General features: G+C 43.5%; 1 protein-coding gene across 1 annotated transcript in view; it reads left to right on the forward strand.

The window, feature by feature from the left end:
* The window catches only part of LOC126188016 (transmembrane protein 229B-like), a 73083-nt gene that overhangs the window by 18257 nt on the left and 30956 nt on the right, over window positions 1-23870 (forward strand). The window contains exon 2 of the mRNA XM_049929433.1: window positions 8698-8835. Within this exon, the coding sequence (XP_049785390.1) occupies window positions 8698-8835 (138 nt within the window). The remainder of the gene's footprint in view (window positions 1-8697; window positions 8836-23870) is intronic.

Below are 23870 nucleotides of genomic sequence, written 5' to 3' on the forward strand. Positions count from 1 at the left end.
ACAGACTCATTTCCTGCTTCAGTTGATTTTACATTCTTATTTACTGCTACAAATACACCACCGCTCATAATGTGAAGCCCGTCTTCTCTGTAAACAGGTCTGCCCCAGAAGACCTCGCTGCCTCCTGTTTCACGTTTCAGCCAAGCCTCATTGTCGATAATTACGTAGCCCCCACAGCTTTTCAGTACTATTTCAACATCTGACACTTTTTTTCAAACGCTTCTACGATTTACCACTAAAATCCTGATATTATCATCTATTTTGGAACATTTCTTGAGGTGTGACGTGAATAATCGAGCCAGCTAGAGATAATATCTACCCAAAGTGGCCATTTGACGTCCCAGCCGAAATGTCGTCTAGAATATTTCTTGGATTTTAGCTATTTGTACGCAAGGAGAATCCACCGACATTAACGCGGAATGACTCAGAGATTACAGGTGGCTCAGTCGATTGTCAACCACTTTGTAGAAACTGTACTAAAGTGTTCTTATTACGTGGCGGGAATTTACCTCTACCAGCCCCTCTGATCTGCTTCGCTTAAGATTGTGTACTAATGAATATTATTTTTGTAAAGGTGCAAGACCGCCGTTGGTAGCTGATGATATTGGCTTCCTTGAACATCATAAAAATCAAAAATATTCACTGTTTGCAACTGTAGTGACCCAAATGGCATACGACTGTCTTTGCCGCAGGTCTCTTTCTACGACCTAAATAATCTGAAGCTATATTTAAACCCAATACGTTTGATGTCTTCCTTCAAATTTAAGTTTTGGTTACAAAATATGTTTTTATCGTAATGGATAGCATAACCCGTGCTGCAGATTATCACAGCTTAAACCGAGTCTTTAAATCATTATTCTAACAGCAACCATTCGGGCTTTCAGCTCAGGAAAGCCACGGAATAAGTATATCTGGGAAGACCGACAGGGATTTCAATACTATGTCGGTCCATTGCTTTTTTTTGTCGGTCCACTGTTTCAATTGCTGCTCCGTCTTGTTCAGTAACTACACTTAGAGGCTAAAACCCTGTTAGATGAAAAAGTGTTAGCGACAGTGAGACAAGCGAATACATTTTTATATTGTTTTAGGATTCCAAAAAATTTACTAAATTCGCAAGTTCCCGTAATTACGTATGAATGTTAGGCGACGTCCTGATAGCGTTACAGAGAAAGTTGGATGATCGGTTGTACTATGTCGATATCTTGAAATACCATATCGAATTTTCGACATATCAAACGAGTGACTCTTATTGTTAAATTTGAAACAGGGAACTGTTTTCAGTTGCCAGTAAATGTGTGGCTGTAGGGTGCAGCAGTGCCGAAGGCTAAATAAAAAATTTAAAAAATAAGTGTATTGTATGAGTTGCACCATTGTTGATTTACATATAAGTTTTCTCAATAAAGATGTTTATTTTTTGTGAAAAAGCTTTTAACACTTTTAGCGTTTTCAGATGAAAGGGAATGTATAGAGCTGCAGTTAAACTTAATACAGATATAAGGATTATCAACATTAATGTGGTTTTTTAAATCTTATTTCTGTGCTGTCCCAAAGGAATGATATTCGAAAGTGATGCCAGTTTAAATGTGAAAACAAAAATATCTCAATTCAAGAGTAGATTAACTCATAAAACATTTGACTATATGACAGAAACCGTGTAACCTTTGCTTTTAAAACTATGAAAAATCTTTCCTTCCCCTGCGTTTCCACAGAGAGACATTTTCTTTATTTTAGAAGTGAGGGTTATACCATTTTTGCGTCTATTTCGTGATTTACAACTAACAAATTAAATATGTTTACTTCTAAGAATTTTTCTGTAATCGAGCATATGAGCTTTGATAAAGGCGGAAGATACTGTTCTGTTGACGACAGAACATCGGATCATAAAGTGAAAGGAGCGTCTTCAGATTTTATATTCATATGACAACACTTTAATAGGAAATACATTACAAAAAAAGATACCAAAACCCTCGCTGAAATGGTGTCTCTAAATACCAGTGAAGATTACATCATTGGCATACGAGGCAACGTCCCAACATATCACCTCTTCCAGCTGTTGTATCATTTTTTGTTATTTCATCCCCCTCACCCCAGACACACGCGGGGGGAGGTACTATCAGCGATTACATTTCGTCGCTCTTCAGCTAAAAGAGTTTAAATATGATAAAAAAATTTAATGTTGTTACAGATTCAATATTTTTACAACTAACAAACAGATGATGAGTTGTGTTGGTTAAAACACGAAAGGCAGATTTGGTTCTGTTTAAAATATCTCCACTGAGGACAACAAAGGGACGAGTTTATGTAGATTGCCAGGAGTAATGGTATCACGGGATTTATAGATATTTGGGAGGTGTATAGCATGGGTTTTACGTGAGTGGATGTTCGGTTGAGAGATTTGGGAGGACGATTAGGGATAAGATTCCGAACCAAATCTTGGGATGTGGAGGTGGGGTTGAGGACAAGATCCCAAACAAGGAGAGGAGGGGGAGACCTGTTGATCTGGCAGGACGAGTATATATTTGGGCGGATTCCATGGTCAGGTAAGGGGAGGCGATTAAAGTTTGGTTGGGAAAGAATGTGGAGTGAGTGTAAATGTAGTGTTATGGGACTAAGTTACCACAGGCACGACAGAGTATTAGAATCAAAGAGCGGGGAGGGGGGAGATCAGAGGGTGAATGATGGATGATATTCATAGCTGTGAACTGGAACAGAATGGTGAGGATTTTATACGGTGATAAAGATTACGTGCATGGGCGGGCAAGCTGAGCCGAAAGCGTACTGTGCAGAGTGCAAAGCGTTGTAGGATCCGTAAAGCTTTGCAGAATTTTGGAGGAGCATTCACATTTACATAGCAGAGGATGGATTGGATCAGGGATTTACAGGTTTGGAGGATTGTGTAAGTATACATTTCCCGTGTCCGAACGGTTAGTGGTTTTAGGCTGTTGTGACGTTTCTGTTGAATGGTTAATAGGTGGTGTTTCCATGTTAGTTGGCGATCAAGCGCTGGTCCAAGGTATTTTAGTACGTAGTTATATCGTATCGATTTATATTGCCATTAGTCAGGTACTGCTGATATTGTTCCCTTAAAAGTTTTATTGCAGATTCCCTGGTCCAACCTTAAACAACTGAGCCAGCTCCACACTCTTGTGACGACGCCGTCAGGAGTCGGCAGTGTAGTGACTGGCAGTGCCTCTCTCGCTTATGAGGACAGGCGCTGCAGTGACACCGGAGAGCGACCACACTCTTTCCTAAGGCACCGAGTCGCGTTTCATACGCAATTGACTTGCTCCTCTCGCTAATTCAGCTAGTTGTACAAAGGTCGGCTGGCCAGTCGTTACTGATCTGCGCAATTATTTGATGCAAAGTACGACAGATATACGGCGACCTTGTATCGTGTTTGGAAGCACCGAGTGAATCGTTCAGTGTCGAAGACTGTACTCTCGCTTTCAACACAAATGCGCTTCATTTCCTAGACCATCCATTCTGATTCTCATGTAGTGACTTCAGGTGAAAGCTACTCGTAGAATGGTTCCCATGAAAACATTACGACAGATTCTCTGCGTATCCTTTTACAGCTTTTATTGTTGTGTATATTCTGCATCCGAAACACAAAGAAGCAATTAAAAACTCCAAAAAATAAAGTTACGCAGTTAATTTTTGGTATGTGTGCAGATACATATCTGTAGTCCTAGTACATAATGGAATCCCCGTGCCATAGTACCGTTTCAGGCCAAAACAAAATGGCGCAACCTCTAGATAAAATGGAGTATTGTGCAATAATTCATTTTCGGCACAGTGGTAATCTTACAGTTGTTTCAGCCCACTCCGGATGACATCTTTAGTCGTCTACATTGGCCTAGCCGACTGGGGTGGCCAAGCGGTTAAAGGTGCTACAGTCTGGAACCGCTCGGCCGCTACGGTCGCAGGTTCGAATCCTGCCTCGGGCATGGATGTGTGTGATGTCCTTAGGTTAGTTAGGTTTACGTAGTTCTAAGTTCTATGGGACTGATGACCTTAGAAGTTAAGTCCCATAGTGCTCAGAGCCATTTGAACCGTTTTTTTACATTGGCCTAACACAGGTGCAACTATTTCGTTAAGTACTACACTTGGTCCAGCCATTCTACAGCTTTTTCATCTCATCGGAAAAATATGTTCTGTAAAACGCTCTAAAATACTCATTGACTCCAACTCTCACTTCCTCTTTGATGATAATTTCTTCCCAACAAGCCAAAGTTTCATGTTAGTAACACGAAAAAGTCACTTCGGGATAGATATGGTAAACAGGATAAATGAGGAACAAATTCAAAGCCCAGTTCATGCACTTTCGTCATCGTTCGCGATTATGTCTGCAGTGGTGCATTAGCCTGGTGAATGAGCACTTTTTAGAGTGCCAACTTTTGTCTTTCTTTTCTCATCCAACGCAAGTTTCAAGCGATCCAACAACGAAGCATAATAGGGTACAGTTCTGGTTCTACCTTTTTTCAGATAATCTATGAGAACTATTCCATGGGAATCCGAAAACACAGAGGCCATCACGTTACCAGCTGACAAAATGGTCTGTCTTCTTCGGTGCACTTTCACCAGTGTTTTGCCCATTGTTTTGACTGCCCTTTTGACAGTGCTTTGTAGTGATGCATCTAGGTTTCATCAATAGTCACATATCGGTTCAAAACGCTTTGTGGGCTGTGACTAACTGTCGCCAGAAATTGTGTTGAAATGTTGAGTTGGATGCGCTTTTGATCGACTGTGAGCAATCGCGGCACCCACTTCGCACATGGTTTCCTCATAACCAATTCTCCACGCAGGATACTATGCACTCGTTCAGTTGAGATGCGTACAGTCTCAGCTGTCTCACGAATTTTTATTCGTCGTCGTGCATTAGCATATCATGGGTTTTGCCCAAGCTGACCTCAACTGGATGGCTGGAGCGTGCTTCGGCTTCAGTGCTTGTCAAACCACGTTTCAGTTCGTTAGTCCAAAGGTAAACCGTCTTCAGTGACGGTGCAGAGTCTGAGTGAACTTCTTGCAGCTCTATTTTGATTTGTATGGCAGTCCAACCCTTCAAATTAAAAAGCTTAATTACAGCATGAAATTCGGTTTTCTCCATTTACTATCGCATTTGACACACTCACTGAATCGTACGCTGTACATCGTTGAAATTCTTTATACGGTCATTGGAATAATAAAGCTTATCAACAATGTTGGCGCAACAAAAATGTTCGATATTTCCATGGAAATTTACGAGAGTTATCAAACCACCCTTGTACTTCCTGCTACCGAAAACGAATTATCGCACGATACGCCACTTTATCAGTGGGCTGCACCAATTTGTCCTGGTTACTCTATTGGCAGCCAGGCTACTGTGGCGCAACTATTTCAATGTGTACCAGGACTGCAGACATGTTTTTTTTCCCCTTCTTCTTCGGTCTTCTGGCTGGTCTGATGCGGACCGCCACGAATTCTTCTCTTGCACCAAGCACTTCATTTCAGAGTAGCACTTGCACCCTATATCCTCAATTATTTGTTGGATGTACTCCAATCCCTGTCCTTCCCTACGGTTTCAAAGCTATACAGCTCCCTCTAGTACCGTGTATGTCATTCCCAGATGTCTTAACACATGTCATGTCATCCTGTCCCTTCTTCTCTTCGGTGTTTTCCACAGGTTCTTTTCTTCGTCAATTCTGCGGAGAATATCCTCATCCCCAATCTCATGCGCCCAACTGATCTTCAACATCTCGAACACTTCGATTTCCTACTTTTCCCATAGTCCATGATTCACTACCGATCCTTTGCTCAAAACGTACATTCTCAGAAATTTCTCCTTCCTGTTTAATACTAGTAGACATGTTTTGGCCGGGAATGCTCTCTTTACCTCGGCTAGTCCTCCTTCCTTCGTATGTCCTACGTTATTTTGTTCCCAGAATAGCCGACTTCCTTCACTTCGTCTACTTTTCGTCACCAGTTTCGATGGTAAGCCTGTTGCAAGTCTTATTTCTGCTATTCCTCGTCACTTAAATCGTTCTTATGTTTACTTTCAACCCACAATCTGTACTCTCTAGAATTTTCATTCCTTTCAGCAGGTTTCTTCTTCACTTCCCCTGAGGATGCCAATGTCATCAACCAATATTATCATTGATATCCTTTCACCCTGAAGATTAAATCAACTCTTGAATCTTTACTTCCGTCTTTTCCGATGTATAGACTGAACAGCAGGGGAGAAAGATTAGATCCCTGTGTAACACCGTTTTTAATCCAAGTATTCGTTCTTGGTCTTCCATTCCTATTGTTCCCTTTTGGCTCTTTTACATTTTGGACATTACTCGTATTTCCCCATAGCTTATGTTTTCCCTTTCGTTTATTGTACTTTTTGTATTGAATACGGGGTGAACATTAACGAAACCGACAAACTGCATGGCGGGTTCCTGACTCGAAGTGGAGGAAAAAAGGTCCTATGAACTTGCGTCCGGAAATGCATCGTTTCCACGGTAGATGACGCTGACGAATGATAGTCCCTTTGACCACGTGCCGTGAGTTCCTTGTGTGTTGCAGGTTGTGTGATTGACGAAGCGTGCTGTAAGGAGTAGAATGGCCCGGTATTCATGTCGGGAACAAGCCGAGATGGTATTTGTGTTCGGCCAAGCAGATAGAAACGGTCAAGAGGCAGGACGGCTATACCAATTCAAGTACCCTCACAGACACCAACCACATCAAACAACATTTCAAGCCCTTTTTGTCGTTTGTGAGACCGTGGGTCCTTTCAGACAGATGAACATGCGTACACCAGATTTTGAGGACCAGGCTACAGCCAAACCGTAGTACAAGATCCAGGCAAGTGACCCGCCAACATGGTGTAAGCCGAAGTACGATTATGTGTATCCTGCATGACAACCGCGACTATCCCTATCACCCTATCACAGGCCACTTTGAATATCTGTTGTGACGTGGATGCAGCGCAGCTCTGTACTGTGCTCAGCGACGATTTGTTATCATTGCACGCGCACCGCCCATTTCCAGATACACATTCATAGGACCCATTTTTCCTTCACCTCCGGTCAGAAATCCGTCCCGGCAGTTAGTCGGTTTTATTAATGTTCACCCTGTATCCGTCTTTCCCTATAGCTTAATGCTATTTTCCGAAGAATTTCGAAAATCTTGCACCACTTCACGCCAACATTTTTTCTAGGCCGTCAAATCCTACACAGACAAAAATTTAATCACGTAACATTATTTCTTGTAGGTGATAGTCAAAGGCCATCCTTCGTAGTAATCAAAGTTTAATGTTACTGGGACAAAAAGTCTATGTTTCCTGTAGGTTATGATCTTTTTATGGCCACTGTTCTTTCGCCATCTTACATGATCGCGAGTATTACACCATTCCTTGCAGACACGTTGGACAGTTCATGTTGATAAAGCTACAAAGCGGGCAGCTTCGTTGGCGTTATGGTTACGGGCGCTTCTAATCACGATGGCTCCTTCCGGCAGTTGTCTCACGTTTCCAAGTCTACCCATCTAACTGCACTGACTCCATAAATCAAACGATGTTCTGTGACGTAGCATGTAAATCATAGACTCTGACGGGTTACTCTTGTAGGCGACGTACGCAAATCTTGATGGAACCGAAGCTGGTCACTGTTCTACAAACATATGCAATCTAGACAGACAATAAAATATGTCGTACGACCACTGACTGCCGATTTTCTTCAGAAAGGGCAATATGTCGTTTTTCCCAACACTTTAATCTCCTCCTGTATAATCCCAAACTCAGTTGTATTCTCATCACATAAAACTTCCGGGCTAATAGGCCGTGGTCGATGTGTAAACTTTCTCCTAACGTTTCCTCTCCGACTGCTGGAGACATCTTCAGAGGTAGAGAGGCGAACTGCGACCAGAACTCGAGGGAGCGCCGAATATATGGGCAGTGTAGAGGGCACCACAGTTGATCACGTGATGTCGGGTACGAGATTGTCTCTGGTAGTCGAAGGAACGTTGCAACGTTATCTTTCAAGAGGAAGGTGTTAAATTAGATAAAACCTACTACCAGAGATAAACTCGTAGCCGACGTCACGTGATTAACTGTGGTGCCCTCTGCACTGCCTACGTATTCTGCGCTCCCTCGAGTTCTGGTTGCAGTTCGCCACTTTACCTCTGAAGATGTCTCCTGCAGCCGGAGAGGAAACGTTAGGAGAAAGTTCTATACATCGACCACAGCCTTTTAGCCCGGAAGTTTTAAGTGACGTCTCTACCAGCCGTGAAAGCTTACATTATATGATATGTTGTATTCCATTTTTTATTATTTTCCAGCTACAATTGTGGAATGTTAATAATGTTTTTTTCTATCTTTAAGTTGTCTGGATTCTATGAAATTAATGAAGTTAGTGTGCAGATTCTATTATGATATTTCTATGTATATGTTTTTTTTTCATTTTTTTGTACCAAGTCGCGCTGCTGCTACGGTCGCAGGTTTGAATCCTGCCTCGGGCATGGATGTGTGTGATGTCCTTAGGTTAGTTAGGTTTAAGCAGTTCCAAGTCTATGGGACTGATGACCTCAGATGTTAAGTCCCATAGTGCTTAGAGCCATTTTGCACCAAGTGAAGAAGAGGACACTGTTAGCTGTGACATTCACAGCTTGGCACTAGCTACACTTCTCTGTATCCAACACACCTTAAGAAACATAAAGGAAATGTCTTTTTTGCAGAGGGCGGCATGCAGCAACAGCAGCTCCACCTTTCACCATGCATGCGACTCTACATCTACGGACTTCATGGCTTTTTGACTGAAATAATCTTCACGGCAGCTTGGGAATACGTCACACGACTTAACTGGAAACTTCCAGGTAACTTGCTATATGTGGGAAAGACATTTATCTCATGGTTTCACCATAACTACGTCTACATTATGTATTATAGAAATCAATTCCATGTGGATGGAAGAGGGTTCTTGCCACTGTATCGCCTGTTACTGTGTCTTCTCGTTCCACTCGTGCATGGAACCTTGGGATAACGACTTATTAAACGCCTCTGTGCGCACTGTACTCAGTCTAATCTCGTTTTCGAGGTTTACGCGGAAGCGATATTTGGGGGTGTAGTATATGCCTAGGTTCTTTACCCAGTGTTGCACCTCGAAACTCTGTACGTAGGCTTTTCGTGGGATAGCTCAAGGCTACCTCCAAGCGTCTGGCAGTTCACGTTTTCCTGCTTTCCATGATGCTCTCCCTTGATTCAAACCTGTGACCACTCGTGCTGTCCTTCTGTTTATACGTTCAATATCCTATGATAGTCCTATCTGGGTTGAGGTCTCACACAAAAAATGGCTCTGAGCACTATGGGACTTAACATCTGAGGTCATCAGTCCCCTAGAACTTAGAACTACTTAAACCTAACTAACCTAAGGACATCACATACATCCATGCCCGAGGCAGGATTCGAACCTGCGACCGCAGCGGTCGCACGGTTCCGGACTGAAGCGCCTAGAACCGCTCGGCCACTCCGGCCGGCAGGTCTCACACACTGAGCAGTATTCTAAGATGGGACGCACGAGTTATTTGTGAACAGTCTCCTTTATAAACTGACTGCGTATTCCCAATATACCATTAATGAACCCCAGCCTGCCACCGCCTTTATCTGCAATTGTGCTTAGGTGCTCATCCCATTTCATATTCCCAGAGCTTGTTACACCCAGTTATTTGCATGAGTTGACTGACCCCAGTTGGCATTCATCGATATCTTAGTCATAGAACATTGTTTCTCTGTGTTTTGTGAAGTGCATATTTGACATTTCTGTACTTATAAATGAAGTTGTCAATCTTCGCAACACTATCTGTAATCTCATAGTTCCCCCCCCCCCCCCCTCCAATATTTTTTTACTAGACATGCTCTACACAAGTCACTTCCTGTGTATCCACAGCCAGAAGAGGTGCCACCTACAAGATTAGTGTCCATCTCTGCTAAACTTTACTCATAACAATTAATGTACTGAAATTAAAACTGTGGTGCAGTTGTCCACTACAGTGGACAGTTGTTAATGTCGCTTCTTTAGCGTTTTTAATCAGTCCTGAGGCTGCAAATGCACGCAGTCCGCTCCAGTGGCTATTCAATACTGATCCTGTTCCTTGCGTGTATTTGCAGCCTCGGGACTGATTAAAAACGGCAAAGAAGCAAGGGCACCCACGCCCAGGAGGAGAACCCCTCTCCCCGTAGCTCTCATAGAAAGGAAAAAATGTACACTCATGCTCATAAATTAAGGATAATTGCAGAATGTGGTGCCACACAACGAGGCACTACACAAAACTGGTGCTAATAGCATAGGCACATAGGGACCACACACGACACAGATCTGTAAGTCCACGGTATTGGAGATAAGTTGAGAAAACCGTCCCTAAATACATGAGCTACAAAACGCCACTCTTTCCTGCGCATGTTCCCCGACATCAATATGGGATATGATCACCATGCAAACGTACACAGGCCACACAACGGGTTGGCATACTCTGGATAAGGTGGTCGAGCAGCTGCTGGGGTATAGCCCCCCATTCTTGCATCAGTGCCTGTCGGAGCTCCTGAAGTGTCGTAGGGGTTTGAAGACGTGCAGCGATACGTCGACCGAGAGCATCCCAGACGTGCTCGATGGGGTTTAGATCTGGAGAACAGGCAGGCCACTCCATTCGTCTGATATCTTCTGTTTCAAGTAACTCCTCCACGATGGCAGCTCGGTGGGGCCGTGAGTTATCATCCATCAGGAGGAAAGTGGGACCCACTGCACTCCTGAAAAGGTGGACATATTGGTGCAAAATGACGTCCCGATACACCTGACCTGTTTCAGTTCCTCTGTCAAAGACATGCAGGGTGTACGTGTACCAATCATAATCCCACACCACACCATCAAACCACGGCCTTCATACAGGTCCCTTTCAAGGACATTAAGGGGTTGGTATCTGGTTCCTGGTTCAGGCCAGACGGAAACCCGGCGATAATCACTATTAAGACTACTCATGGACTCGTGCATAAACATAACCTGGGACCACTGTTGCAATGACCATGTACTGTGTTCTTGACAACAGGCTTTACGGGATCTCATGTGACCAGGGGTCAGTGGAATGCACCTTGCAGGTCTCCAGGCGAATAAACCATATCTGTTCTGTCGTCTGTAGACTGCGTGTCTAATCCCACACCACACCATCAAACCACGACCTTCATACAGGTCCCTTTCAAGGACATTATGGGGTTGGTATCTGGTTCCTGGTTCAGGCCAGACGAAAACCCGGCGATAATCACTGTTAAGACTACTCATGGACTCGTGCATAAACATAACCTGGGACCACTGTTGCAATGACCATGTACTGTGTTCTTGACAACAGGCTTTACGGGATCTCATGTGACCAGGGGTCAGCGGAATGCACCTTGCAGGTCTCCGGGCGAATAAACCATGTCTGTTCTGTCGTCTGTGGACTGTGTGTATGGAGACAACTGTTCCAGCGGCTGCGGTAAGGTCCCGAGCAAGGCTACCTACCGTACTCCGTGGCCGTCTGCGGGCACTGATGGTGAGATATCAGTCTTCTTATGGTGTTGTACACTGTGGACGTCCCGTACTGTAGCGCCTGGACACGTTTCCTGTCTGCTGGAATCGTTGCCATAATCTTGAGATCACACTTTGTGGCACACGGAGGGCCTGTGCTACGACCTGCTGTGTTTGACCAGCGTCCAGTCGCCCTAGTATTCTACCCCTCATAACGTCATCAATATGTGTTCTTTGAGCCATTTTTAACACACAGTCACCATTAGCACGTCTGAAAACGTCTGCACACTTACTCGCTGTACCGTATCCTGACATGCAACAACACACCTCTGCGTGTGTGGACTGCTGCCAGCGCTACCGTGCGACGACCGCAGGTCAAATGCACCGCATGGTCATACCCCGAGGTGATTTAAACCCGCAATCCGCCCACCAGAGCGTTGTTTCACCATGTATCAGCATTACCCTTAATTTATGAGCATGAGTGTAGTATGATTAGATGATACCAGGTGTTTTTCTTTTAAGAAACTGGTTTAAAAGTAGGTACTACGCAGGCTTTTCACAGGGTCAGAGAGAAAACTTCCTTATGGCTACGTACAAGTCGCCATTTGTCTTCCAAAATATTAAAAATACTCCAAACCCTCAGGGCTAGCCTCCCCCCCCCCTCCCCCCACCTACAGAGTATCTTATGGCTCCATTGCATACAAGCTACATTAACAGCTGTCCAATACAGTGGACAACTGCCCCATAGGTTTAAAGAAAGACACGATACTTTGTAGTCTTGCGCAGGAGCTTTGCGCAATTGAGAAAAAGAGGATAATGAGAAGATACTAATAATTTCCTGTTGGTCAGTGGCCGGATTCGGTAACTTGCGCGTCCCTAATCCACCCCAATTATCTAACCGCGAAAAGGGCATTTACAGTTTAACGTGGAATCCGAACCAAGTGTCGTTCGTGGCAGCTTCTCAAGTCGTTGACAGGTGAGGTCTGGATTAAAGGCTGGCAGCAAATTTCCGTAGATTTCATCTTGCGACCTGTTAGCTTTTAGGTATGCGCATTGCCACTAAACCACCAGGCCCGACAATGTGAGGTTAAAGGTTAACAGTCTCTATAACCAGCTCATAAAGACACTGGTACAGTGCTCTCCGAATAGAATAGAAAAGAATTGCTCACCATTGCGAATGAACAAGTGATTTAGTTACTCTAAGAGGCAGAGTGTGACACCCATAATGTCCCAGTCGTATATCCACTCCCTGAAGTTTACACCACAATACCATGATGGCTGTATGGGGCCCAGTTACAGTGTGTCATTTCAAGACTTCGGTGACTGTTCCTAGACATGGGAAATGTTCGACGTAGTCAAGTACAAGGTCGATCAATCTTCAGATACACGAGTTGGCTGTAGCTGTCTACAGAACCTACAGTTGCCAGCAGACTCTGTATTAAAAACAGAGAACAGATGCTCTGTATGCCAGTTGCCTGACTGTGTGCACCACTCACAGCTTTACCTATCGCAGAATCAGCATGGATTACAAACATATGTAAGAATTTTCTTAGACAGACATGCCATCTTAGGAGGGCTATCTTGTAAACTATTTATTTTTATTTATTTATATATAGAGTGATTTAGCTGACCCTCTTATGGGTTTCATTCCAATCGCAATGCCTTCAAAAGCTATTCGTGAGATTTTCACATTCTCTCGCTTGCTATGTGCAAACTATTAGTCCTCCTGAAGAAGATGAACAGGACCTTTATGCAAAAAAACCAAGGTTTTCGAATTATTTAAGGAAAACGCGATTGAAGGACACTTTTGTACTTTTTCTTGAATAATTCGAGAACTGCGGCCTCTGGCAAAAACGTATCCCAGTGCAAAATTTAACTACATTAAATTTCCTACAAAATGGTCCTGTTCATTTTTTTCTGTAGGACTAATATTTTGCACATAGAGAGCGAGAGAATATGAAAATCTCGCGCATGGTATTTGAAGGCGTTGCGGGTTGCGTCAAACCCATAGGTAGGGGCAGCTGAAGTACACTGTATATTTTTTTACAGGGTGTTTCAAAAATAGTCATCCGGATTCAAAAGACTTCTTCTTAGCGTGAAACCCATCTCGTCCAGCATCCGCTGTACTCAATATTTGGCAGTTTTATGGGTGAAACTGACTGCGGTCAGATACCCTTGCTGTCGCCACAGTAGTCAATTACTTAATGGAGGGAGTCGTGTGCGCCACCTGTCTATGTGTTAACTTTGTCCTCTTTGTGTATCATATTTTCTGAAGCGGAAATTGGGGAACCAGTCTGGCATTTGTCTAAACGAGCGGGAGAAACCGCTTAAAACCACACTCAGTTTCGTCAGAGCACAAGACACGGTCGTTTATCCGTCATGAGGATTCCACCCAGGTCTGACTTACCTTCCTGTATCGCAAGCTAGTGCACTGCACGTAATGCAATCCAAACCTATCAACCTATACAACAAGACTACATATTCTATATGAAGACCCTCTGAATTACCCATCGTCGATCCGATTCGTATTGAAAGCATGTATAAGGTACAACTAGGATTTCAACGTATGTAAACAGGAAGATGCAACTCTGAACTGTTTCAGAGATAATGGAGTTTGAATGTTTTAGGTGAACTTATATATTTTTTATGGTTGCTAGTGCTCGAGAAGCCCACAGCGGGTGAGTAAGTCCGTAGTTTCATAAGAGCGAGGACTTCGGATCGCGCTGCTGGTACTTTTTTTTCAGTCCCACGTAAATATAACAAAAGATTTTTATAATGTGAAAATTGTCAATACTTAGTGATTCATTTACTGTTTTCACAATCTTTATCCCGAGAAAAAGAGGAAAAATATCTTCGTGCGGAGACTCGCAATGAAAAAAGTAGTCACGCCAACGAGACTTATTTATTTATAGTATTGTACCTAAATTTGTGAGAGGTATAATTTATAACTTACGCAGCACTGCACGAATCGGATGATACTGATCGTAGAAACAAGGAAAACTATAATTTTTGCGACATGAAGCACATGTAATGAACGCTGAATTTTTGCATGTGCATCGTTTCTTTCAGTGAGTCTATTGCAAAACAAACTTGGTTTACATTGATACACGGTTCTCGATCATCATATAATTTCAAGGCGTACCACCCGTACGAAGCATACAACCGAATATTAGTGTATACAACTGATGATGTGCGACTGGTTGAATTTTTTTAGTCTCCTCTAGAAGCTATCTCTTTATTCTGTACAATGACGTACGCACAATTTTGTAGTCATTTTATGAGGTTATTCACCTGCCTGCAAAAATAAATGTCTCAAGGCTGCATCGGCAGTGTGCATTTGTCAGGGATTACTTTGATACTGCACGTTGGCAGACCCTAGCCGTCCTGAAAAGTTTCGTCATTCAAACCTGGATTCGTTTGCCCTCCCAATGAATCAAGGAGCAAAAGAATTTTTTTTTTTCTCTGACGTATGGCTTCAGTTTGTCCATTAGAAAGTTCTTTTACAAAGCTGTTGTGAGACTACCGCAGTTTGAAGATGTTAAGGTAACAATTTCGTATTTGCGCGCGTAATCAATAAATGATTTTTTCCCTCTTGCAATCCTTTTTTTCGTGATAAAGGGTATGAAAATAATAAATTAATCATGGATTATTGACAGTTTTTACAATCATAATAAATCTCTTCTTAGGAATACGTGGGAATGCAAAGAACAGTACCCGCAGCGAGATTGGAGCCGCAGACCTTGCACTTGTGAGAACTAAGCGCTTATTCACTCACCTGCTTACTTCTTGAATACTGAGCACCATACAAAGTGTATAAGAACGCCTAAAATTTTCAGACTCACTTATATCGGAAACGGTTGAGAGTTGCGCCTGTTTACATATGTTGTATTCATAGTCGTGCCTTACACTCCCTTTAAATATGAACGAAATCGATGAGGGTAAATTGTACTAATTCCCCTTGGTACCGTCAGTTCCAAGTTTGTTGCCGGCAGGGACCATCCTGGTGCAGCTAGCTCACTCGCTCGTTCTTTACCCAATGTGCGTCGAATGCAGGTGGGACAACACGGCAACAAAAGGCATTCTGCGTTCTCGTTTGACAGGTGCGATTCAGATACAACTGTATGCCGTGATTTTCGTCGAGACTACGGTACTGCAGCGTCGTACGTATCTCACATCCCATCGCTGGACTCCACAGTCTCCTTATCTCACAGAACAAGTTTTTGGCCAAATGTTTGAGCAAAGTAAAAACAAGACTCCCCAGAAACGCATTTTTTCCGGATTTTCAGAGACAAACGAAGAGTGAGAAACGGACAAACAGGGTATCAAACTGACCAGCGTGAGGTCTAGCTTTACAAAAAAAAAAATAACTAACTACACTACTGGCCATTAAAATTGCTACACCAAGAAGAAATGCAGATGATAAACGAGTATTCATTGCACAAATATATTATACTAAAACTGACATGTGATCACATTTTCACGCAATTTGGGTGCATAGTAGAGATGGGCAAAACTGTTCTTTTCAGAGATTGGATCAGAACTGTTCACTCCCTGAAATGAATTAGCTCTTTTTCATGACTCACAACTCATTTACAATAGAAAATAAATGGAAGGCACATTGCCCTTTAAACTTGGTTTATTCCAGTACTATACCTGTATTTTGATCTTATTTGATCCTATTTTGAAGTAACACAGATAACGAGTAAGAATTTTGTATTGTTTATTGAAATTTCCACGATATGACAAAGTTTTTGATTATTGATTTATTTTGCACTATCGTGGTTTTTTGGGTGATCGGAAAATGTTGTAACTTGAGATTTACATTAACAATATATTTGGCTATAATGTATTAAAATTTCATTAACCTCATACAAATACATCGCAAGCCATATATTTTTAAAGTGAACGTTTCCTTCCGAAGACGCCTAAAATCGCAAAATCCGTACCAGAATAAGAAAAAAATATATAAATTTGACTGTAAAACGAAAGTGCTGCATATAACCTTACGCAGAATAAAACAAGGAAAATATTGGTGTATCACATTTTGCGATACGTTTATCGGTTCGCTCGTAATTAAAGCGTAAATTCGAGTGTCCATAATAAAAATCCTATAGTAAGAGGAGTCATCAGGAACCTAATCTAATCAGTTTAAACAAATAAAAATAAAATAAAAACAATTGATGTATACATAACATAATAATGTAATATACATAGCGGTATTACTACGAAGAACAATATCCAGTGGGGACGAACTCCGATGCAGAGGTGCTGAGTCGAGCAGGTCAAGCCGCGAGCTGTATTACTGCATGAGCTGAAACCGCAGAGACCAGAGTGACACCTGAGTCGCTTTGCTCAACGCTCTGGCTAGAGTCGAGACGGTGGGGTGAGCGTTGAGCGGGCGAGTTCCGAGGGTGGGGGGAGCGGTGAACTCACCCGCTCCGAGACAAATCGTCCGTTCCCTTGCGAGCAGGTTTTTGCAAGTAGTTCCTATGTTATCCGCTAGGTGGCTCTCTGTCCTGTTGCTCGCATGAACTGCCCAGAGGGCAGGACGTGTGACTGAAACGATCGCCGACAGAGTGCGATGCGAAGTTAAGCTGCGCCAATTCCCTGCACGTGGCAGACGACGCACAGAGACGGCACGGCATATGTGAAACACAAAATCCAATGGGGCACTGCACAATGCAGGCAGCCAAGGTAGAAGCAGGGCAGAGGCCGGCGCTGGCTGTGTTGTGTGGCGTGCACTGTGATCTGACCAGCAGAGGCGCTGCTGATATGCTCCGTCTCTCTCTCTCTCTCTCTCTCTCTCTTTCTCTCTCTCTCTCTCTCTGCCGTGGGAAACGTTTGGAGCTACCGTTCTTTTTTTCTGAATCACTGATTGTTCACTCCTTTGAAAGATTCAACTCTATGAATTAGTTCAAGAGCGGATCCCCCATCTTTAGTGCAGAGATCATGAGAAATCAGTACCCAGAACGACCACCTCTGGCCGTAATAACGCCCTCGATACACCTGGGCATTGAGTCAAACAGAGCTTGGATGGCGTGTACAGGTACAGCTGCCCATGCAGCTTCAACATGATACCACAGTTCATCAAGAGTAGTCACTGGTGTATTGTGACGAGCCAGTTGCTCTGCCACCATTGACCAGACGTTTTCAATTGGTGAGAGAGTTGGAGAATGTGCTGGCCAGGCAGCAGTCTAACATTATGTGTATCCAGAAAGGCCCGTACAGGACCTGCAACATGCGGACGAGCATTTTCCTGCTGAAATGTAGGGTTTCGCAAAATGGTTCAAATGGCTCTGAGCACTATGGGACTTAACTACTGAGGTCATCAGTCCCCTAGAACTTAGAACTACTTAAACCTAACTAACCTAAGGACAGCACACACACCCATCCCCGAGGCAGGATTCGAACCTGCGACCGTAGCGGTCACGCGGTTCCAAACTGACGCGCTTAGAACCGCACGGCCACACCGGCCGGCTAGGGTTTCGCAGGGATCGAATGAAAGGTAGAGCCACGGATCGTAACACATCTGAAATGTAACGTCCACTGTTGAATGTGCCGTCAATGCGAACAAGAGGTGACCGAGACGTATTATCAATGGCACTCCATACCATCACGCCGGGTGATACGACAGTATGGCGATGAAGAATACACGCTTCCAATGTGCGTTCACCGCGATGACGCCAAACACGGATGCGACCATCAAGATGCTGTAAACAGAACCTGGATTCATCCGAAAAAATGATGTTTTGCCATTCGTGCACCCAGGTTCGTCGATGAGTACACCATCGCGGCGCTCCCGTCTGTGATACAGTGTCAAGGGTAACCGGAGCTATGGTCTCCGAACTGGTAGTCCATGCTGCTGCAAACGCCGTCGAACTGTTTGTGCAGATGGTTGTTGTCTTGAAAACGTCCCCATCTGTTGACTCAGGGATCGAGATGTGGCTGCACGATCCGTTACAGCCATGCGAATAAGATGCCTGTCATCTCGACTGCTAGTGATACGAGGCCGTTGGGATGCATCACAGCTATCCGTATTACCCTCCTGAAGCCACCGATTCCACATTGTGCTAACAGTCATTGGATCTCGACCAATGCGAGCAGCAGTGTCGCGATACGATAAACCGCAATCGCGATAGGCTACAATCCGACCTTTATCAAAGTCGGAAACGTGATGGTACGCATTTCTCTTCCTTACACGAGGCATCACAACAACGTTTGACCAGGCAACGCCGGTCAACTGCTGTTTGTGTATGAGAAATCGGTTGGAAACTTTCCTCATGTCAGCACGTTGTAGGTGTCGCCACCGGCGCCAATCTTGTGTGAATGCTCTGAAAAGCTAATCGTTTGCATATCACAGCATCTTCTTCCTGTCGGTAAAATTTTGCGTCTGTAGCGCGTCATCTTCGTGGTGTAGCAATTTTAATGGCGAGTATTGTAATTGCTTGGAAGTATTCGGGGTAATTGCGAAAAACTTAACCAGTGATTTGAGGGAAAACTGAAATATTTCACGAACACCTTGCTACATGTGTAAATGAAGTGTCAAAAAGTTCATCTCTTTAAGACATAGCTCTTCTGCGCATAAAATTTATATTTGTGTAGAACTTACGGGATTCTTCCTTTCAGGTTGAAAAAATAAAACAAAAATTAAATTCCAGCATCAACTGAAACTTCTCTGCTTTCCCTTGACCTGTATATCCATAATAGTAATACAATACCCGTGTAGATTAAAATATATTTCACGCTTTCTGAACGAAATTATAAGATGATATATAATTTCGAAGAAAAACGATCAAATGTTTGTGAAATGATTTGTCCAGAAGTAGGAAATCAAACAGGTTAGAGAAAAATTTAACGCACCTTTGAATGATGCTCGAAATCATGTACAGCAAAGGAAGCGTGTCAAATGTTTCTCTTCTGTTTCCTACTTTTACTCAAATCATTTCGTAAAATATTTGATTTTTTCTTCAAAATTATTTTCGGTTTTGTGGAGGTTCCTGAAAGACACTATCTACTCGTCTAACAACTTTGGGTGAACGGCAATGTGGTACAGCAACAGCAGGAATTGCAGTACCCCCAGACATGCTCGCAAGAGTGTGGGACGAGCCTCACTATCGGTGGATGTGTGTGGTGCATTCAGTCGAGGGTACACTGAACATGCATGAAAAGTAAACCGAAACTTTTATCCCAAACGTAATTATAAGAAGTACCCCAAGGTTGTATGTGTTCAAGTGTAAAAGAAAGACACTTGATAAATCGTATGGTTCGTTTGCAAACGAATTACCCAAGTTTCTACCTTCATTCATGCACAACATATAGTCGTGCGAAATCGGATGACTGTTTTAGAAACGCCCTGTATTTTGCCGCCTCAGCTAAATGAGATGATACTCTTAACCCGTTTCGACTTCCTAGCATGTCGTTGTCAGATGATCTGTACAAATACTAGGAACCTGTGGCCTTGGTGGTCGAGTACAGACCTGTTCACCGATCCGCTCGTGCGTGCTGGCTCGCGCTAACGTCGCAGCCGTGAGAAACTGGCCGGCTAACAGCGCGTAACGGTATAGGAAAGGGAGGGGAAGGGAGGGAACGTAGGTCCGCACGAGTAATGTCGTCAAAGAGTCTATTCTACGACTGCTTATTTAGTGCTACGGAGAGGTATCGCTTCAGGATGCCTAATTAATGCATTTTCGTAAATTCATTTTGTAAGATTGTTACACTGAGACGAGGTATGACAATGTAATGACTTTTACATTTCTTTTAACAGATGAAGCGAAGAACACGGGCAGCTAAGTATGAAAAACGATATTTGTTGTGGATTGGCAAGACAGCCAATCCACTATGAGGAAGCCGAAAGGCACGCGTTTAAGCTCACGCAGGCTGGCGTGAGGTCTGGAACAGTTAAAGGAATTGAGACTAGTAAAAAAAAGTACGTAGCTGCTGGAATACTTAACTTTAATCCATAATTGGTGAACATCGCTCTTGACGGTACGTGTTTTACTGCATCAATAGTAATTGGTAATGGCGCCTTGCTAGGTCGTAGCAAATGACGTAGCTGAAGGCTATCCTAACTATCGTCTCGGCAAATGAGAGCGTAATTTGTCAGTGAACCATCGCTAGCAAAGTCGGCTGTACAACTGGGGCGAGTGCTAGGAAGTCTCTCTAGACCTGCCGTGTGGCGGCGCTCGGTCTGCAATCACTGATAGTGGCGACACGCGGGTCCGACGTATACTAACGGACCGCGGCCGATTTAAAGGCTACCACCTAGCAAGTGTGGTGTCTGGCGGTGACACCACAATATTTCTTTACCACTGATGAAACCTTACGACGAAATGTCGCTTTCAGATGAAATTTACATTGACATGAACTTGTGACTATTTTATTCAGGCATTAAACATATCAATGAATACTACATTCTGGTAAAAACTAGTTGATAGTTGACACTTCATGCTTTGGAGCTGGTTTCCTCCTTAGCTGAGCGCTCGACGTCACTGCCGAATCGTACGCTGTTGCCAAATTGCCACAACAGTTTGGTCAGCTCACTTCCAGTTCCTTATCCGTCGTTCTTACTTATGTGTTTGGGTTTCGAATCATGGGTCTGGCACTTTTCGTATTTAATCGTACATGATAACCACACCACAAACAACTCACGCATACTATGATGCTACTGAAACATACACGTTTCATACACAACACTATCGAAACACTACTGGAAACGTCCGTCCAAGACGCGATTCAGCGTCACAGACGCGCTTATCATAATCACAGAGAGGCTTACATAGGATAAGTTTGGCACGACATTGCGCGAAACAGAGTTTGTGAAGGCTTCACTTCATCACTGCAACTGGGTAATCACAATAGAAAATGTAACTAGTTGATTCATTTTTATACACTACTGACCACTAAAATTGCTACACCAAGAAGAAATGCAGATGATAAACGGGTATTCATTGGACAAATATATTATACTATAACTGACATGTGATTGCATTTTCACGCAATTTGGGAGCATAGATCCTGAGAAATTACTATCCAGAACAACTACCTCTGGCCGTAATAACGGCATTGAATCAAACATAGCTTGGATGGCGTGTACAGGTAAAGCTGCCCATGCAGCTTCAACACGATACACACTTCATCAAGAGTGGTGACTGGCGTACTGTGACGAGCCAGTTGCTCGGCCACCATTGAGCAGACGTTTTCAATTGGTGAGAGATCTGGAGAACGTGCTCGCCAGGGCAGCAGTCGAACATTTTCTGTATCCAGAAAGGCCCGTACGGGACCTGCAACATGCGAACGTGCATTATCCTGCAGGGATCGAATGAAGGGTAGAGCCACGGGTCGTTACACATCTGAAGTGTAACGTCCACTGTTCAAAGTGCCGTCAATGCGAACAAGACGAGACGTGTAACCAATGGCATCCCTTACCATCACGCTGGGTGATATGCCAGTATGTCGATAACGAATACACGCTTGCAATGTGTGTTCGCCACGATGTCGCCAAACACGGATGCGACCATCATGATGCTGTAAACAGAACCTGGATTCATCCGAAAAAATGACATTTTGCCATTCGTGCACCCAGGTTCGTCGTTGAGTACACCATCGCAGGCGCTCCTGTCTGTGATGCAGCGTCAAGGGTAACCGCAGCCATGGTCTCCGAGCTGATAGTCCATGCTGCTGCAGACGTCGTCGAACTGTTCGTGCAGATAGTTGTTGTCTTGCAAACGTCCCCATCTGTTGATTCAGGGATCGAGACGTGGCTGCACGATCCGTTACAGCTATGCGGATAAGATGCCTGTCATCTCGACTGGTAGTGAAACGAGGCCGTTGGGATCCGGCCGGCGTTCCGTATTACCCTCATGAACCCACCGATTCCATATTTTGCTAACAGTCAATTGATCTCGACCAACGCGAGCAGCAATGTCGCGATACGATAAACCTAAATCGCGATAGGCTACAATCCGACCTTTATCAAAGTCGGAAACATGATGGTACGCATTTCTTCTCCTTACACGAGGCATCACAACAACGTTTCACCAGGCAACGCCGGTCAACTGCCGTTTGTGTATGAGAAATCGGTTGGAAACTTTCCTCATGTCAGTACGTTGTAGGTGTCGCCACCAGCGCCAACCTTGTGTGAATGCTCTGAAAAGCTAATCATTTGCATATCACAGCATCTTCTTCCTGTCGGTTAAATTTCGCGTCTGTAGCACGTCATCTTCGTGGTGTAGCAGTTTTAATGGCCAGTAGTGTTCTATTGTGCAATGGATAGCGTACTGAAACATGTTGTATTGAAGGTCATAGGTTCGAATCCCGTCAGAGGTCGCGAATTTTTTTTTTCTCAAAATCTAATCAAAAGAATTTGATTATCATTTTCATTCCATTAACTGTTTTAATATATTTTTTATTTCTAATTCTTTGTATGTCATTTTCATCATCGTATTAGCCTTTTTATTTGCTCTTATTTTTATGTCTGTCATTCTGTTTTCGTCTGGAATCTGCCTGTGTCGTCTATAGTCTCCAACCAAGTACCAGCGAGGACAGCTCATCGTTTGGTAACGCGTAGTTTGAGGCAACCAATGATGGCAAGCAGTTACAGTTTGCTTTTAGCGCTGAAACTGAACTTTTTCTGTCATGAGTTTGGTCGTAGAGGTTAGCTATAATCGTGAACAAAGCGATCCTGATTAAAGCGCTGCTGCAGATTGCTGACCCCCGCGTTCTTGGATTCATTACACAACACGAGGTTGTGGTTAGCTTACGACATGAGTTTAAATTAAGGGATACAAAACGCGTCTGCTGTCTCCTTTTTGTCATTGGTCACTTACAATCATTTGTCGGCAGAACATCTCGCATTTCCGACGTATTTTGCGGCGGTCACTTCCAGCATTGCTCCATGTCACACTTTTACAGTATTTGTGCAGTGACTTGCCGCGTTTCTGTGTTACGTATAACCTAGCGATAGCCGGCGACCTATGAGGCAACACCGTAGCGACAAGTGACAGGCGTCAACTATCAAGTACTTTTAAATAGACAATACTTATTTTGCATCAACGTGTTTACCATGTTCTAAGCATTGCTAATGCGAAGGTAAACTTTTAAGATCAAGTCTGTCAGTGAGCTTCTGTATGTAGATTTCGTTCTCTTCATTGCAGAAGAAAGTTACATAATCGTAGCTACAAACTTACAATGTCGTGCAAATTTATGTGGAGGAAAATTTTAATTCAAGTCCATGACGCTGGGCGTCTAACTGTAACTAGGCATCCTGCTTGTAAATTAATGTCGGTGTGTGTGACCTTCGGCCGTAATGCAGCTTCTAGTTGATTTAAAATAACATACTCTCCACTTCAGGCCTGCGCC

The sequence above is a fragment of the Schistocerca cancellata genome, chromosome 5 (genome assembly GCF_023864275.1).
Source record: "Schistocerca cancellata isolate TAMUIC-IGC-003103 chromosome 5, iqSchCanc2.1, whole genome shotgun sequence".
NCBI lineage: Eukaryota > Metazoa > Arthropoda > Insecta > Orthoptera > Acrididae > Schistocerca > Schistocerca cancellata.